This window comes from Arachis hypogaea, chromosome 11 (genome assembly GCF_003086295.3).
Source record: "Arachis hypogaea cultivar Tifrunner chromosome 11, arahy.Tifrunner.gnm2.J5K5, whole genome shotgun sequence".
NCBI lineage: Eukaryota > Viridiplantae > Streptophyta > Magnoliopsida > Fabales > Fabaceae > Arachis > Arachis hypogaea.
Genome location: NC_092046.1, coordinates 3152218 through 3170533, shown reverse-complemented (window position 1 = coordinate 3170533; position 18316 = coordinate 3152218). Strand labels below are relative to the sequence as shown.

General features: G+C 34.9%; 1 protein-coding gene across 1 annotated transcript; it reads right to left on the bottom strand.

Moving 5' to 3' along the window:
- Positions 1 to 13922: 13922 nt before the first annotated feature.
- LOC112719897 (CBL-interacting serine/threonine-protein kinase 11) lies at positions 13923 to 17643 on the bottom strand. Its single transcript, XM_025770631.3, has 2 exons — positions 16516 to 17643; positions 13923 to 15640 (listed from the first exon to the last, which is right to left on the bottom strand). Exons 1-2 carry the CDS (start codon positions 17026 to 17028, stop codon positions 14792 to 14794), a joined length of 1362 nt encoding a protein of 453 aa, XP_025626416.1. The 5' UTR covers positions 17029 to 17643; the 3' UTR covers positions 13923 to 14791.
- Positions 17644 to 18316: the final 673 nt, after the last annotated feature.

The following is an 18316-nucleotide window of genomic DNA, read 5'->3' as shown; positions in this document are numbered from 1 at the left end:
TCTTTGCAAAGCTTGAAAAATGTTGAAAAATGGGTTTGCTTGGTGTATTGAGAATTTGAACCAAAATTTTTTGTTTTCTAGCTGGAAGAGAGAAGGGTGGTTATCTAATAAGATGAATTATGTTCACATTTCTAATTTAAACCTCCGGATATAGAATATCTGGTCGGTTGGTAGGTGGCATTTGGATACTCTTTATTCTTCTTTATCTCAAAATCTGAAAGATAATATTCTTTCTTACAAATCCAGATGTGCAAGCAGGTCTAGAAGTGGGTTGGTATTGGTTTGGATCTGCTGCCAAAGTTTATGACTCACGTAACGGTTACTTGTGGTTGTGTAAGCAGCTGTTTGATTGGGAGGAGCGGGAGAATTGGCTTTGATTTTGGCGCCAGCTTGTTTCGAAAAAGTACAAGTATTTGGCTTGAGTGCTTGACTGTGTCTTAAGGAGGCTCTTCCTACTGCAAGTTTTCACTTCAGAAGAGGAATGTCGTTATTGGATAGGTACCCAAGATGTCTTTCTAGGCAGGAATCGATTTTACATTGTATTCGAGATTGTCCAAAAACTCAGCTTGTATGACATAGGTTGGATATTTCTTGTCATCCTCTATATTTGAAGCACTGGTTCTTGTATCATAGCAGAGAGTATCCATTTAGGTTCTTTTCGGGATTATGGTGAATATGGCGAGAAAGGAATAATGACATCTTTAATCCTCATAAGACTTGGCCTCCGAAAAAAGTGATTTGTCTCGCATTAGTTTCAGAAAAGGAGCTTAGGAGTATTTTTAAATTATAACATATATCTCTCCCCTCTATTCTAAGTGATTCTTGGAATCCCCTTCCATTAGTATCTTTAAGATTAATTGTGATGCTAATTATCCTGATTCTGGTGATAGTGTTAGTTTTGCTTGCGTTATTAGAGATTGTAATAGAAGTTGGTAAAGGGGTGTTTGAGAATGATTGGAAGTAATAGTATTCTTCAAGGAATTTTTGTTTGCTATTTGGAAAGGATATCTCTTAATCTGGGATGTGGGTCAACGAGATGTTATTTGTGAGATGGATTGTGTGGAAACGTTTAATCTTCTTACTAATCACCAAGATAATTTTGGGTTTATTGATCCGTTGGTACTCAAAATAAGGGATATCATACATTGAAATTGGCGTATTGACTTTCGTTTCATTATGAGAGATGCAAATACGGTGGCAGATATCATGATAAACATGGCGATGAAGTTACAATTTTATCAAGTAGAGCTTCTTTCTCCTTGAGAAGAATTTAAAAAATAATCTTAAACGGGACTGTCCCTCTATTTAAATAGTTTTTCTATTTATTTTTTTAGCTTATTTAAGTCACACAAAAAAAATTACGATTAAAATATTATTTTACATGTTTTTTATTTCTTTATAATTAAAATTTTATGTTAAGATTTTCATGATCCATATATAATTTTGCTTGTATAACAATTTAATTGAATCTTATGTTTTAATATTACATTACATTTGTAATTAATATTTATTATTATTATTTATTTTTAAATATTTAATATTAATTTATATATAATATTATATTTTATAGTAATTTCCACGTTGGCAGAAGTGTCATATCGCTTTGCATTTCAGTGCTGGAGGTTTTTGGGAGGTGTATTTTTCAAGAGTTGATTTCATTATTTTGTATTTGAAATTGATAGCTCACTTATGCTTTTAAATTTCGCTTTTTAATTTTAATATTGGGACTTTAATGGTATTTTTCACTGTTATTGTCGGTGTGTGGCTCAATTTTTTGGATATGAAATCAATTAACGTATTGTTCTTGAATATGGAGAACAGGTGTGTTTATAAAGTATATAGAGGTGGTTTTTTTTTAATTCAGAAGAACAAATCAGATGCACCGATTTAGGGGGTAGAAAAAACCTGAGACCCCGAATTTAGTTTGCTGAAAATTGAAATTAGGTAGTTCACAACTCGGAGCCTTCGAATTGTGTGTAAATAATTTTTTTTTACTTCTAATAAATCGATGGATCAGTTTTTAGTGATAAAAAAATATAAAAATTAAAAATCCAAATCGGTAGGTCAGTTTTGCAAATAAAAAAATTAATTATAAAAAAATTAAAATTTGAGACTCAGATTTTTATACATATATATACACACCAACGGCCCACTTGCAGAAACTTCATCTTCTTCCACTCATCTTCTTTCAGGTTTTTTACCATTTTGAGTTTTTTCCTTTTTTTTACTTTTGTCCATATGAACTATCACTGAAGCATAGTTTTTAAACAAAATGGAGGATATGGTTATGTTAAAATTATATTACCATGGTCAAATCTTGTTACAAACACATGCGGGTGTAATATTTGTATGCGAGAATCCATGTGAGCTTGTTGTTCCTTTTACATTACCATTTGAAGAACTAAAATGTGTTATTTGTGAAAGAGTAGACCCACATATAACTAAGTACCTTATCACTAAGTACCTTGTGAAAACCGTGCTCAACACCTTCTCCCGCACGATGTGACAATCCACCTCAATGTGTTTTGTTCGTCTGTGAAAAATCGGATTCACTGCAATATGCATCGCGAATTGATTATCATAATACAAACTGATTGGTTGCGAGTGCTGAATCCCAAATTCAAGAAGGAGAAACAATAACCATTGCCCCTCTCTAGTTGCTTGTGCCATAGCCCGATACTCTGCTTCGGAGGAAGAGCAGGCCACCGTTGTCTGTTTCTTACTCTTCCAAGACACGAGGGAAGATCCAAGGAAGTAGTAATACCCGGTGACTGAGCGTTTGGTGTCCGCACACGTAGCCCAATCAGAATCAACAAAGCCGGAAAGCTTGAAATCATTCTTGGAAGGGAAGAATAACCCCTTCACTGGTGCTTGTTTGAGATAACTAAGAATGAGAAATGCAGCCTTAAAATGTTCATCAATGGCACAATCGAGAAACTGACTGAGTTTACCAACTGCATATGCAATATCCGAACGTGTATTAGTCAAATAAAGGAGTCTCCCAAGCAACCTTCTAAATTTTGTCAAATTTGGGAGCTTAGAGCCACTATCTTTAGCTAATTTTCCATTGTAAAGCATAGGCACACTTGCTGGTTTTGCCTCCACCATCCCAAACTCATCAAGGAGATCCAAGGTATACTTCCTTTGGTACAAAGCAATACCCTGAGAACTGCATGCTACCTCCATTCCCAGTAAGAACTTCAGTCTTCTCAAATCCTTGATGCTGAATTCAGCATCCAAGGCTTCCTTAATAGCATTAATCTCAACTGCATTATCTCTGGATAACACTAAATCATCCACATACACAAGGATCACCACCAGTCCACTGCTGGTGCGCTTGGTAAAAAAGGAATGATCATGACTGGATTTGAGGAAACCGTGCTGCTTAAGAAAACCACACAGCCGCAGATTCCATTGGCGGCTCACCTGCTTCAACCCATATAACGATCAATCAAGTCGACAAACAGATCTGGCCAGAACATTAAGTCCTTGTGGAGCTGCCATGTAAACTTTCTCATGTAATTCACCATGTAAAAATGCCGTATTAACATCCAATTGGTGCAATGGCCAACCGTGGACTGCTGCCAAGGTCAGAAGTACTCGCAAAGTGGTCATCTTCACCACCGGGCTAAACATATCAAAATAGTCATAACCAATCCGTTGGTTGTACCCACGAGCCACAAGTCATGCTTTGTATCTCTCCACACTGCCATCCAGGTTGAATTTCACTTTAAATACCCATTTACAACCGATAGCATGCTTTCCTGGAGGCAAAGAAGAAACGGTCCAAGTCTTGTTCCTTTCAAGAGCTAGCAACTCCGCACTAATGGCGTTTCTCCAACATTCATGAGCCACAGCCTGCTGATATGTTTTTGGCTCCTCGGTTATGGTCAGAGCAAGGGAAAAAGCTCTAAAAGGTGGGGATAGCTTCCTATAATGCACCATTTGCGACAGGCCATACTTTCATGAATCAGATTGTAAGCTAGAGCAATTTGTCCTAGCTAGCATGCAATGATAATCACGCAAGTAGTGTGGTGGTCTGCTAACCCGAGTTGACCGGCGTAGGGGAACTATAGAAGAAGATGCAGATGAACTGTTTTGATGCATAGACTCAGACGATGAACTGTTTTGATGCAATGACTCAGATGGATCCCTAACATGCTCATTAACAACTAAAGGATGCGATGAATGAAATGCAGATGCAGAACGGGAAGATACGACACTATCCAAAGAAGAATAATCACAAGTAAAAGGATTGAGTAGTGCAAGATCCGAACTGTGGTTGGGACCAACAGATTTGGAGGTATCCATAGCAATATTAAAATTGGACAACATGTACAGAGAGGAAGATTCATAAAACTCCACATCCCTTGACAAGTAAAGCTCCCTAGTTCCAAGATCAAATAGAAGAAAAACTTTTGTACCTGATTTAAAACCGAGAAAAATGCTCTTTCTTGCCCTCTTATCAAACTTCTTCCTACCGTGAGCTAATGTAGATGCATAGGCCAAACAACCGAATGTTCTAAGGTTACTAATATCAGTATTTTTTCATATAAAGCGGAAAATGGTGTTTGATACTTTAAAATAAGAGATGGCAATCGATTAATTATATGCGCAGCTTGACCTATTGGTGCGGAATTTATAACCACAAACAAACTGGCAAGTGTACCGGGTCGTACCAAATAGTACATCAGGTGAATGAGGGTCGATCCTACGAGGATTGATGGATCAAGCAATAATGATCAAGTGATTTGCTTAGTCAGACAAACAAAAAATGGTGTTTTGAGAGTTCAAACGCATTAACAGTAAATTCAGAAGATCAGAAAACAAGCAGTAAACAGATTGTGAAATATATATGAGAAAACAGTTAAGGCTTTAGAGATATCTATCTTTCGGATTGACTTTTCTTATTAACTATTTTAATCATGCAAGATTCAATTCATGGCAAACTATATGTGACTAAACCCTAATTCCTTAGACCTTTTTAGTCTCCTCTAACCTTCATCAACCGCCAATTCCTTGGTCACTTAATTCCAATTAGAGGGTGAAGTTTCATTCTAGTTTATATGCCATAGAAACCCTAATTATCCAAATATAAGAGGATTATATGTTACGTATCCCGTTAAGTCCAGATAATTAAAAATTTAGGAAAAATTTTTTTCAAGTTGTTGTTCCAGTAAAGAGCTTTTCCAAGTTATACAAGAACTCAATTAGAACAAGGGTCATACTTCCGTTCCACCCAAATTCATAAAATAAAGAACGAAAACAATTTTTGAAATAGAAATCAGTACATGAATTAAAATAGAAAAGTAATAGTATCAATCCATACAATAGATAGAGCTCCTAACCTTAACTAGTGGAGGTTTAGTTGCTCATGGTTCAGAGAGAGAAAACAAGGATTCTGAAAAACTGTAAATTGCGAAATGCGAAAGAAGAGAAGAGATTAGCCCGAATGGCTGATTCTTTTCCCTTTTATATCTAATCCTAATTAATATAAATTATATTTCCTAAAACTAAATAATATCTTTTTCCTATTTTTAAATAAAATAAAGTTTAATTAGAATTAAAAGAGATCTTCGTTGCCATCATAAACTTGGACGTGGGGACCATGGCCTTCCTTAGGAGTGGCGCCTAATTTGAGAAATCTCAAGTTAGACTTGGAGGAGCCAACATGGTTTGGAGTGTTTTGCGTGTGTTGTTGCGCCTAACTTGGAGGGGGCAGCATCAATCTTGTGCGTTGTTGTTGTGTCTGGTGCCTAACTTGAGAAATCTCAAGTTAGGCGCAGCCTTAGCAGTGTATATTTAACGCCTTTCTCTTGTCCTAGCGCCTAACTTGAGACGCCACTTTGGCTGCCTTGGTTTCATGTATATTGCTCATCTTGGCGCCTAACTTGAGAAATATCAAATTAGGCGCCACTCTTGCAGAATTGATGGAGAAGAAGTATAAACTATTATATATCGTTGGAAAGCTCTGGAAGTTAGCTTTCCAACGCCACTGGAATCACGTCCATTGGACCTCTGTAGCTCGAGTTATTCAGGTTAGAGTGCAGAGAGGTTAGGGTTGACAACATCATTCGCTTTCTTCTCTTTTTCTATAGAAACTCCATCAAATCCATCCGAATGCTACCTGAAATAAACAGAATTATACACGACTCAAAGTAGCATTCATAGTGGCTAAAAGATAATTAATTCTTTATTAAACTCAACAATTTGAATGCAAATTCACTAGGAAAAGATAGAAAAGATGCTCACGCATCACCTATAGCAAAGTTCCAATAACATTTAGGTAAACCAGATTGAAACATCAAGACTCTTGCCACATTGAGTAGATGTTGATGCTTCCTCTCAACAATACCATTTTGTTGAGGGTTTCAACATAAGAGGTTTGATGTAAAATGCCTTGTATTTGGTAAAAAGTAATGAGTTTAAATTCCGAACCATTATCCGAGCGAACAACTTTGATTTGAGTTTGAAATTGTGTTTTAACAAAGTTTACAAAATTCTGCATTAAAGAACCTGCTTCAGATTTCAACTTCATCAAGTAAATCCACACAAATCTTGTTTTGTCATCCACTATTGTTAAAAAATACTTGAATCCTTGCATTGAAATAACTGAATTAGGTCCCCAAATGTCTACATGTATCAAATCAAAGCTATGCGCACTTCTTGACTCACTAAGAGAAAAAGGTAACCACTTTTGTTTAGCCAAGTGACAAGAATCATAAGGTCTATTACATTCAAGCCTATTGAATTTTACACAAGGATAAACCTTCCTAATACTTTCAAATGCACTATGTGGTAAGTGACCTCGCCTATTATGCCACAAACTAGTTAGAGAAAATTGATGGTGTGATACCAAATCTGCTGTCTCGATATTCAAACTAAAAGCTGTTTTTCTATTGTTATTACTCTCTTTTGGTTGATGTATGATGCTGTCCGTAGATGTAGAAGGAACTAATGCTAATGATGCATGCAAATCAGCTGGTGTATCTAATATGTACAACCCCTTACATGTTCTAGCTGTGCCAATCTTCTTCAAGGAGGTCTGACTCTGTATTTCACCACCATTATCAGTAAAAACACATTTACAATGCAAGCCTTTTATAAGCTGAGATATAGAAAGTAAGTTGAAATTGAAACTTGGTATGTACAACACATTAGTGAGATATAGTGTGTCTGAAAATACCACAGTTCCACAAATATTTGAGGTTGCGTAAGATCCATTTGGCAATTTCACCAAAAATCGGCCTAATATGCCTAAAAGTTGTAAAAAAATGCAGTGAGAGTGACACATGATTAGTTGCTCCTGTGTCAAGCACCCAAGAATTTGAGAAAAAAGTGTTTACCGATAATAGATGTGCAATATGTGAGCTCATGCATAATGTGTAAGCAACTAAAGTTGTACCTCTCTGTCCTGCGTTGGAGTTGCAGGTTTCTCTCATGCTCTCTCCATGGCAAGCTTGTACACATTCCTATCGAAGAAAGGCAACTAGTGCATCTCTCAAACTCTGATTGGACAATGGTGGATCGTCCTTCTCTTTGTCCTGCTTCAAACCACTGCCACTGTCATCATTTACCTCAGTAGCAATGTGATTGGCTACTACCAAATTGTTCACTTCCCTTGGCTGTTTTTGCCTTTGGAGGTGTGGTGGAAATCCATGCTTGTGATAGCATGTGTCCACCAAGTGTCATGCCTTGTGATAGTATGAGCAGCTCTTAGGTGAGTTTCTTCCACTTCGTCCACCTCTTCCACCCCGCATTCCTTGTCCTCTCCCTCTAGGGACGCTATTATCGTTAAAATTGTGAGTGGAATTGGCAAGATCTGCGAAGCTCCTAGTCTCAGTATCCATCCCATGGATTTGTCTCTCTTGTTGAGTAAGCAAAGGGAACATTTCATTCACAGCAGGAAATGGCTTCATCAGCATGATCTGTGATCGGACGCCACTAAATTGCTCATTCAGTCCACGCAAAAATCGAACCGCATAGTTTCTTTTTCGGTAATTTCTAACTACTTCAAGTCCACATTCACAATTCACATCACAGCTAACACACACTGGAACAGGTTCGAAACTCTCAATGTCTTCCCAAACTGCCTTCATTTTTGTGTGATATTTTGTAATATTCAAGTCCCCCTGGTTCATAGCATATAATTCTTCTTGTAATTCCACAATTCGAAACAAGTCTCCATGGTAATATCGATACTCTAAATCTTGCCACAGATCTACCGCACTCTCGTGCCAAGCTACGTTCTGAGCTATGTCACTGCTTAGTAACAAATTAATCCATGACACTACGTACGTGTTACATTTATTCCACGCCACAAACTCAGGATGGTTCTTAATTGGTTTAGCAAGTGTGCCGTCAATAAATCCGATTTTATTCTTCGATCTCAAAGCTCTCTTCATAGATCTAGACCAGGAGTTATAATTATAGGTATTCAACACGACTGACACTATAGAAACTCCAGGATTTTCACCTAGATGGAGGTAGTAAACGCTCGACGGATTTTCCAAAGCACTCGCACTTGACTTGGCTCCATTCGAGTTCAGATCTGGAAACCTTGAGTCAGAAAGCTTCGATAGCAATCTCGCTAAGCTTCGAAGCACTCGCAACCAATCAGTTTGTATTGTGATAATCAATCCGCGATGCATATTGCGACGAATCTGATTTTTCACGAACGAACAAAACACATTGAGGTGGATTATCACATCGTGCAGGAGAAGGTGCAGTGCGGTGTGCTTAAATTGATGCCAGTTACATCAGCTAATCAAACAGCTGCTTTTCTCACAAAGCGCTTGCTCCAAGACCATTTGGTTTGCTACTCAACAAGCTAGGAATGCTTGATTGCATTCCCCGCTTGAGGGAGGATGTGATTCCTCTTCAAGTGGAGTGATTAGTTCCAACTTGAGGGAGGATGATGAAGATGTAAATTAGTTAGTTTTATTGTTTGGGCATATTCTACTTTGACAAGTTGTAACTAATAGTTAGTTGTGTTATTTGTAGAAGTGATGAGCTAACTCAGCATCAGGTTAGATAGTTCCTAACTAAGTTAATTAGCTATTAGTGAGAACTATATATAGAAGTAGCTAGGATTATTGATCGTGATTTTTTTCTATGTCTGAAACGGAGACGTCTGCCATTAAAGTAGAATCACAGTTTCGATCTGTAACTGTTTTTCACCTCTTGTCAGATTTTAGATCTTCCACATTCACCGCATCATGTGAAAACCGTGCTCAAGATCAGAATTGAGAGAGAGATATGTGATGAGAGTACAAGAAATACGTGTGAGAAAATGCACTTCTCATTATACAGAAAAAATAAAAAGAAAATTCATGATCAATAATCCTAACTACTTCTATATATAGCTTCTCATTATTCTCAACCATATTATTATTATTATTATTATTATTATTATTATTATTATTAACACGGTAAACTAGCTACTGTTAAAGGCTATATATGCATATTATTATTATTATTATTATTATTATTATTATTATTATTAACTGTAAACTAGTTACGTTATTGTTATATATATATATATATATATATATATATATATATATATATATATATATATGCATGTAAAACTGACAACGATCTAAATAATGTTAATATTATCTTTTATTTACTATAAATAATATTAACTCACAAATATTATTATTATTATTATTATTATTATTATTAAAAAAATAAAAAAAATACTTACATAATTAACTTTACTAAGATAGTTAACAATGTAAAGTTCAAGACTATTAACTTCTTTATTTTTTTTTTTAGGCATTATGAGTAATTTGTTGGATGGGTAGGAAATGAATTATGAAAGTAAATAGCAGTGTTGCAGAGAAGGAATTGAAGAAAGTAATGTTCAGAGAAAAATGAATCTGAAAAGAAAGAAGATAGGAGCGTGACTTTATTCTTTAAGGTTGGAGTGCATGGGCGACACGTGGGGGTGGCCACAAATCTGAGGTTCAGATTTGTAGTCCACTTCCTCACCGTTAGATCTACTTTGCTTCTTCCCTGACAGTTGGATTTCAAGGGTCTCAAATCTGAGGCTCAGATTTCACCAATCCCATCATCACCGTCCGATCCTCTTCAATTTAAATATGGTCGTTTGATACTTCTCCAAAACTCAAATATGAGACTCCAAATTGTAACAAAACTGACCTTCCGATTCTATGCCCCTAGAAATGAGTCTCCAATTTGTCTTCTACGCCATCACGAACCGTCCACACCCATGGATAACACACACTGGCAATAACGGTGAAAAATACCATTGAAGTCCCAATATTAAAATTAAAAAGCGCCAGTGTGTGTTATTCATGGGTGTGGACGGTTCGTAACGGCGTGGAAGACAAATCGGAGGCTCAGATTTTTAGGGGCATGAAATCGGAGGGTTAGTTTTGTTACAATTCGAAACCTCAGATTTGAGCTTTAGAAGAAGTATCAAATGGTCAAAATTAAATTGAAGAGGATCAGACGGTGATGATGGGGTTGGTGAAATCTGAGCCTCAGATTTGAGACCCTTAAAAATCAACCGTCAGGGAAGAAGCAAAGCAGATCTAACGGTGAGGGAGTGGACCACAAATCTGAGCCTCAGATTTGTGGCCTCCCCCACGTGTCACCCATGCACTCCAACCTTAAAGAATAAAGCCACGCTCCTATCTTCCTTCTTTCCAGTTTCATTCTTTTCTGAACATTACTTTCTTCAATTCCTTCTCTGCAACACTCTCATTTACTCTCATAATTCATCTCCTACGTACCCAATAAATTAATCATAATGCCTAAAAAAAATTAAAGAAGTTGATAGCCTTAAATTTTACATTATTAACTATTTTAGTGAAGTTAATTATGTAAGTATTTTTTTTATTTTTTTAAATATAAATATAATAATAATAATATTTGTGAGTTAATATTATTTATAGTAAATAAAAGATAATATTAACATTATTTAGATCGTTGTTAGTTTTACATGCATATATATGTTTATAACAGTAACATAGCTAGTTTACGCTAATAATTCTTAATAAGGGATAAGTATTGTTTTGGTCTCTAACGTTGAGAGTCAGAATTGAACCCGTCTCCAATGTAATTTTTGACTTAAAATCATCTTTAACGTTTTTTTCTTATTAAAATCGTCCTTTTAATTTTTTCTGGACAAAAATACCCTCTCCTACCATCAGCACCTTTATTTCTACCACCACCAGCACCATTACTTCCACCACTGAGAAAAACAACATCAATGAAATCAACACAAATTCAACAAATCAAGGAATAAAAAATTTAACAAATTCAACAAACAAATCAACACACAACAACAATAAAATCAGAAAACAACAAATCAAAATTCACAGAAGCAGAAGCAGAGTAAAATAAAAGCAAGAAAGCAACAAGCAACAAGCAGAAAGCAAAATATATAGAGTTACTTCAACATTGATAAAATCAGAAATAAAAGCAAGAAGCAACAATTCATTCATTGTATTTTCATCCATTGCACAAGTAGAAGCAGAAGCAGAGTAGAATAATCATTAATGGCGTCAGCCAGATGAGAATTGTGCTACCAGTCTACCACCGATTGAGTAAATTCAGGAGCAAAATTATCACATTTGAAAAAAAAAAATTTAACCATTAAAATTTAACAAGCAGAAACAGAAAATACAATTTCATTTTCATTCAACAAATGCTCCTTGATTTTATTTTTGATTAAAAGCAAGAAAGCAGAAACAGAAGCAGAATCAAAAATCGGGAAGCAAGAAGCAAGAAGTAGAAGCAGCAGACGCAAAAACAAGAAGCAGAAGTAAGAAAGCAAGAAGCAGAAGCAAGAAGCAAAATCAGGAAAGCAAGAAAGTAGAAGCAAGCTGCAGAACCAAAAAACAAGAAGCTGAAGGAGAAATGGGAAGGTGCAGTGGCGAGGGGGTGAGGTGCAGATGAAGCGGCGAGGCGGCGAGGTGCGGCGGCGAGGTCAGCGGCGACAGTGGCTCGCGTCTCCTCTCTCCCTCGTGATTCCCAACAGCGACGGCCACGACGATGGCGATGGCGGCTCCAAGTTTCGCTGCCGCCGTCCCCCTCCCCCTGCCCCTCCCCCGCACCCCCACCCCGCGTCCTTTCCCTTTCCTTCCCCCCCCCCAAACACGCGTTCTTTTGTTTTTTTTTTTTAATTTTATAATTTTTTTATTAAAATAGGAGTAGTTTAGGAATAAAATTAAAAATTTTATTAAAAAAGACGATTTTAATAGGAAAAAAAAATATTAAGAATGATTTTAAGTCAAAAATTATGTTGGGGACGGATTCGATTCCAACCCTCAACGTTAGGGACCAAAACAATACTTATCCCTAATAATAATATGCATATATATGTCTATAACAGTAGCTAGTTTACGGTGTTGTTATTATTAATAATAATAATAATATGGTTGAGAATAATAATTAGTATTATATTTGTTATGCCATAATTATAATTATTTTATAAATTTATTAATTGTATTTGTTAGTAGAATGTGTAATTAAAATTTAGTTTGTTGGTTGAAAGATTTTATATCACCTGATATTGAGGTTGTTGGTAGTATCTATTTAATGTTAGTGTCATCATGAATTAATTAAAGAATGTTAACAAATAAATTAATAGAGCTTAGTTTGTCGATAATTTGAGTCTTTTAAATTATATGCAAATATGAATTAGAATTTTTGGTTTAATGTATAAACTATACTTGTAGTAGAATAGATAAGAATTAGAACTAATTATTGCAAAAAATAATTAAGCTATTAAAGATAATAATTAATTAGGTTATGTGTTAAACCATAATTAGTTATGGCCTTCTTGTTTACGGTTCCGTGTAGGGTATTGAATATGTTCATCTAGATGTTTTTTATAAGGTACTTAGTGATAAGGTATTTAGTTATATGCGGGCCTATTCTTTTACAAATAACACTTTTTAGTTTTTCAAATGATAATATAAAAGGAACAACAAGTTCATATAAATTTTCACATACAAATTTTACACTCTCAAGTGTTTGTAACAAAATTTGACCATGATAATATAATTCTAAGATAACTCTATTTTTCATTTTGTTTAAAAACTATGCTTCACTGATAGTTCATATGGACAAAAGTAAAAAAAAAAAAAAAAAGAAACTCAAAACGGTAAAAAACCAGAAAGAAGATGAGTGGAAGAAGATGAAGTTTCTGCAAGTGGACCGTTGGTATGTATATATATGTATACAAATCTGAGTCTCAAATTTCAATTTTTCTCTAATTAATTTTTTTATTTGTAAAACTGACCTACCAATTTGAATTTTTAATTTTTATATTTTTTAACCATTAAAAACTTGTTAGAAGTAAAAAAAAAATTGTTTACACACAATTCGAAAACTCCAAGTTATGAACTACCAAATTTCAATTTTCAGCAAACTAAATTCGGAACCTCAGATTTCTTCTCCCCCTAAATCGGTGCATCCGATTTGTTCTTCTGAATTTAAAAAAATAATCACCTCCATATATTTTATAAACACACCTGTTCTTCAGATTCAGGATCAACATGATAATTGATTCCATATCAAAAAATTGAGCCTCTGAACCTGTTTGAGAAATAATAAATTAAAAAAATGAATAAGTCGTTTTTTAAAATAAAATAAAAATGGACAAAAAAGAGTCTTTGGTATTTGAGAAATTGGCTTGTTTGCATTTTTACTAATTGTCTAATTTATAATCATCTATGCCAGGGCATTGTATCACCACTATCCATTAAGCAATGAAAGAAAAAAACTAGCTCTACCAAGAATTATTAGTAATATAAAAAGGTCTCCATATTAAATGCACATAATAAATCAAAATTTGGAAAGAAAAAAAAGTATTAAATCACCTAATAAAAAATAAAAAGTAAAAAAAATAAAAAACAAAAAGAAAGAAAGAATCCCCTTCCGTATAAAAAAAATGGCGAATGCATTCTTAATTTCTTTTGGATTCTATCCTCCATTATTTGTAGCTTGTATGTTAACTTACTTATTTACATATTCTGATGGTAACCTCAATGCAAAAACATGCCTAACACGTGCATGATTTTTCCATTTTTGTTACATCATTTTTTCTTACAAAGCTAGAAAATTGAGTCCTTAGCATATGTTAAAAACTATAGTTCCTACGTCAAAAGAATCCACTTGTCTATCATTTTTTCTTACATACTCCCTCCCTTATCTATTATTTTTCTTATATAAATAAATAAATCCAATCATATATAATCATTGTTGAGAGGTCATTACCATCCAAAAATTTCCAAATCTAACCCACCATCTTCATTTTCAAGTCCCAAACCGATGCATGTGCTACGGTAATCAAACATTCTGCCCCACCACCAACCTTCGTTGTTTTAAGAAGCTTCAATTCAGTTTCAAACATCATCCCAAATTCTCAATTCATCTCCCATCATCCATTAGATGGAGTCTCGTTGACCCCACTCCATCTATTATTGGATGTATGAACCCTTTTGTGAAATCAGTAGATCACACTTCTTTTTTTTTTTTTTGTTGCCCACGGTATCCCCAACCCGACAGGCGAAAGACTAATCCGTCGCAGATCGGAGCTCCATTTAAAGGTCTGCCACTAGCCAATAAACTGCTGCATGCACAAGGCGGGATTCGAACGATCACACTTCATTTAACAATAATGTTTGATAGGGATGTTTGTGGTTCGAATTGGATTAAATTAAAGACAAATTAAAATCGAACCAATTAAATTGCCATCGAACTGGTTTGGATCGGGTAAGAATTTTTTGACCCAATTCTTTCAGGATTTGTCTCAACATTGATCATAAATCACTTCTGGTTTATTGTTTCTGCTTTGTTCGTTTAGAACCGGAGACTCTGGTTCCTCGTTATGTTGCGACGAGGTGGTCGCAACATCGGAACCACATTTTAACAAGAGAAACCTAGGCTTGAGTTTATTCTCCCAAAGTTCCCTAAAAGCCACGTCATCCCCAAACTTCTTTCTAACCTCAACCAAAACCATCTCGGCCGGTAGCCGGTAAGCTTCCACCCCAATCTCCAATTCCCCTTTCATCCTTCCCAAGTCAACCCCACCCTCCTTCTTCCACCTCACCGCCATCCCTTGCGCCACCCCAACCTCCTCCGCCACCTCCACCACCTCCTCCGGTAACCCCCTAACCACCAACCACTCTCCCTTCCCACTACCAATATCACCAAACAGCCCTGACAAATCCAAACCGGAAGAAAAAGTTACTATATCAAACGCATTCAAGACCTTATTGGGCCCAACCCCAAGCCCAAGCCCATAATCATCCTCATAAGGCTTAATCTCTTTGTAGCCCTTTCTAAACCACGGATCCTTTTTCATTTCTTCGACAGTTATTCTTGTCTCTGGGTTAACATCTAGAAGCTTCCGGAGGAATCTTTTGAGATCCGGTGACATCCAACGTGGACACCGAAACTCTCCTTTGTAGATCTTTCTATACATAACCATTAAGTTCGGGTCATTAAACGGCAAGTACCCTGCCGTTAGAACGAACAAAACGACGCCGCATGACCATACGTCAACTTTGGCACCGTCGTAGCCGCGTTTCGATAGAATCTCAGGTGCCACGTAGGCAGGGGTCCCACACAGCGTGTGTAATAGTCCATCAGGGTGTATCTGGAAAAAAAAAAGTGTCAAAAATGTTGGGAAAGATGCCAGTGTTCATTAGAAGCATAAACGTAAAAACTTTTCTTAAAAAATAAGATTCAACTTTGTCTAGATTAGTTTGTACGCTTTAAAAAGGTACAGAATCTAATTATTATATTTGGTAAAACATAATAATTATAAATAAAAATTTAATTCTGATAAAATAATCATGTAAAAGATTAAACATCGTTTAATCACATTTTTTTTCATAACCATTTATACGTAATTGAATGGATTGAGTTAGCCAACGAGCTATGCATAGTCTCTCCTTCTCACTAAAAGATCTCAAATTCGAGTTCCACTCTTAATTTAAAAAAAAAAATGGAATGAATTGAGTTAATATTCCTGAAATTATACTAGTGTTTTATTCAATAATATTTATGGCTCACATTGGTTCTAACTTTACTTCCGTCAGTAAACCAATTTTTAAAATTTTAAAATATTTTTAGAGAACAAATTGAAGTATAAAGATAAAAAACGTAAGTCACAAATATTAAATTAAAAAATCAAATGAAGTAAATTAAAATTTTGAGGATCACTATCTATTCATAAACCAATCTGATTATTAACTCAAAATTGTTTTATAGTACAATATATCAAAAGCAAATTCTATAAACAAATAGAAAATGGTTTAGAAAAGCACTTCTTAGAAATGTTTTTAACGTAAAAAATCCAAACGTAATAAGTAATAAGTTATTTGTTGAATTTCTTCAATCTCTTTCTAAAATATAATGTTAGGACTAAAGAATACTTTGCAAATTCGAACCCTAAATTGAATAATAATTAGAATATGAAAGATGAAATTAACCCGAAATTATGCTGTTAATTGAAGCCAAAGCCCTGACCTGATCCCTAACTGCACTCAATCCAAAATCCGAAACCTTCAAATTGCCATGTTCATCAAGCAAGAGATTCTCCGGTTTAAGATCCCTATGAAACACCCCACGCGAGTGGCAATATCCAACGGCCGAGATCAGCTGATGAAAATACTGACGGCTCAGATCTTCCGAGAATCTCCCCTTAGAAACCCTCGCAAACAATTCACCACCTTTAATAAACTCCATTACGAAGAAGATCTTCGTCTTCGTCGCAAGAACCTCGCGGAGCTTCACGATGTGAGGGTGGTGCAACCTACTCATTATGTTTATCTCTCGCTTCACGTTACCGGCTAAACCGGTTCCCTGTAACTTCTTCTTGTTTATGATCTTCACCGCCACGCTTTCTCCAGTCTCAAGGTTCCGCGCGTGGTAAACCTTCGCGAACGCGCCGCATCCTAAGAGCCTTCCAAGGTCGTATTTCCCGAATAGAGCCCTTTGCTCCGTCGGAGACGGTGGCGAGTGGTCTTCAATTTCCGGCATTGGGACTACCGGAAAATGAAGATTTGCCGTTGATGGTGAAGATTGAAAATTGGGATATGGGTTTTGTTATCGGGGGTGGGAATTGAAATGGGTTGGTCGCAAAATCTGTTATTTGTTGGGTTTTGAATAGTGACTGAGAGGATTTGGTTTTGATTATGCATGTTTCTGGTTTTATTGGCCTAGTTTTGCTGCTTTTTCCGTTTAAGAGAACCGGGATAAGAGTATTTTAATTTTGTTTTATTATTTTTGTTATTTTTTGGCTTACGAAAGTTCGGGGGGAAAACGTGAAGGTTTTGTTTGTGTCCACACACGTGTAGTGTTGCGGTTGTTGAAATCTTGCAATTGGATCTTGGCACGTGTTTTTTTGGGGGTAATTTTGGAAAAATGGATATTCGTTTTGTTAGAATAATGTGGCATATTAGTATGAATTTGTGATACAAGTGTTTGGTCAAAATAACATTGTTCATTTAATTCAATGCAAAATGACAAATCAAAATCATAACAGTTTTAATTTGATTGGATCCAATTTTAAATAAATCGCTAGAGTTGGATTAGATTTTATGTAATTAATATTAAAAAATAACAATATCACTCATATTTTTAATAATATTACTCCATATATGATTTTTTTTTTTTTTTTTTTACGATATGTTTACTATGAATTTGTAAAAAAATACTGATATTATTAAAGATTTCCTGATAGAAATATTTTATTTTCAAAATATTATTATTGTATTATCAAACATAAATTTTATTAATAATACATTTAATGAAAATGGCTAACATACACAAGCTCCTACAAATTTTGATTTTGACAACAAATTTATTCATTTTTTATGTTAGCTTTATAATTAAGAATGAATATGTATATTATCATCATTATTCATATTAATTATAGTTTAACTTTTTCTCTTTCTGATAAAATTCTCTTCTTTTATTTGTGAAAAATACCAGGCGTTTGAACCAAGTTTTTAATTAAATTCTTGCACGCTCTTTTATTTATAAGAAATATTATACAAAAATTTGTATATTGTATCCATAAAATATGTATATTACATAAACTTTGATTTATAATACATAAATTTTTTGAGAATTATATACTCCAAATATTGACTTATTCAATTAATAAAATATATTTATAATAAAAAATTGTGTTTTATATACAAAAATTTGTATATTGTATACAAATATTTATATACTATACCAATGAAATATGCACAACATATAATTTAATGTACAATATAAAAATTTTGGTGCATAATATAAAAATTTTGATGTACAGTATAAA

Excerpts from the sequence above, each read along its gene's own strand:
- LOC112719897 (XM_025770631.3), bottom strand. The coding sequence starts at position 17,028 with ATGCCGGAAATTGAAGACCACTCGCCACCGTCTCCGACGGAGCAAAGG. Across the intron at positions 15,641-16,515 it reads TGAGTGCAGTTAGGGATCAG|ATACACCCTGATGGACTATT; the intron begins GTCAGGGCTTTG and ends TTTTTTTTCCAG.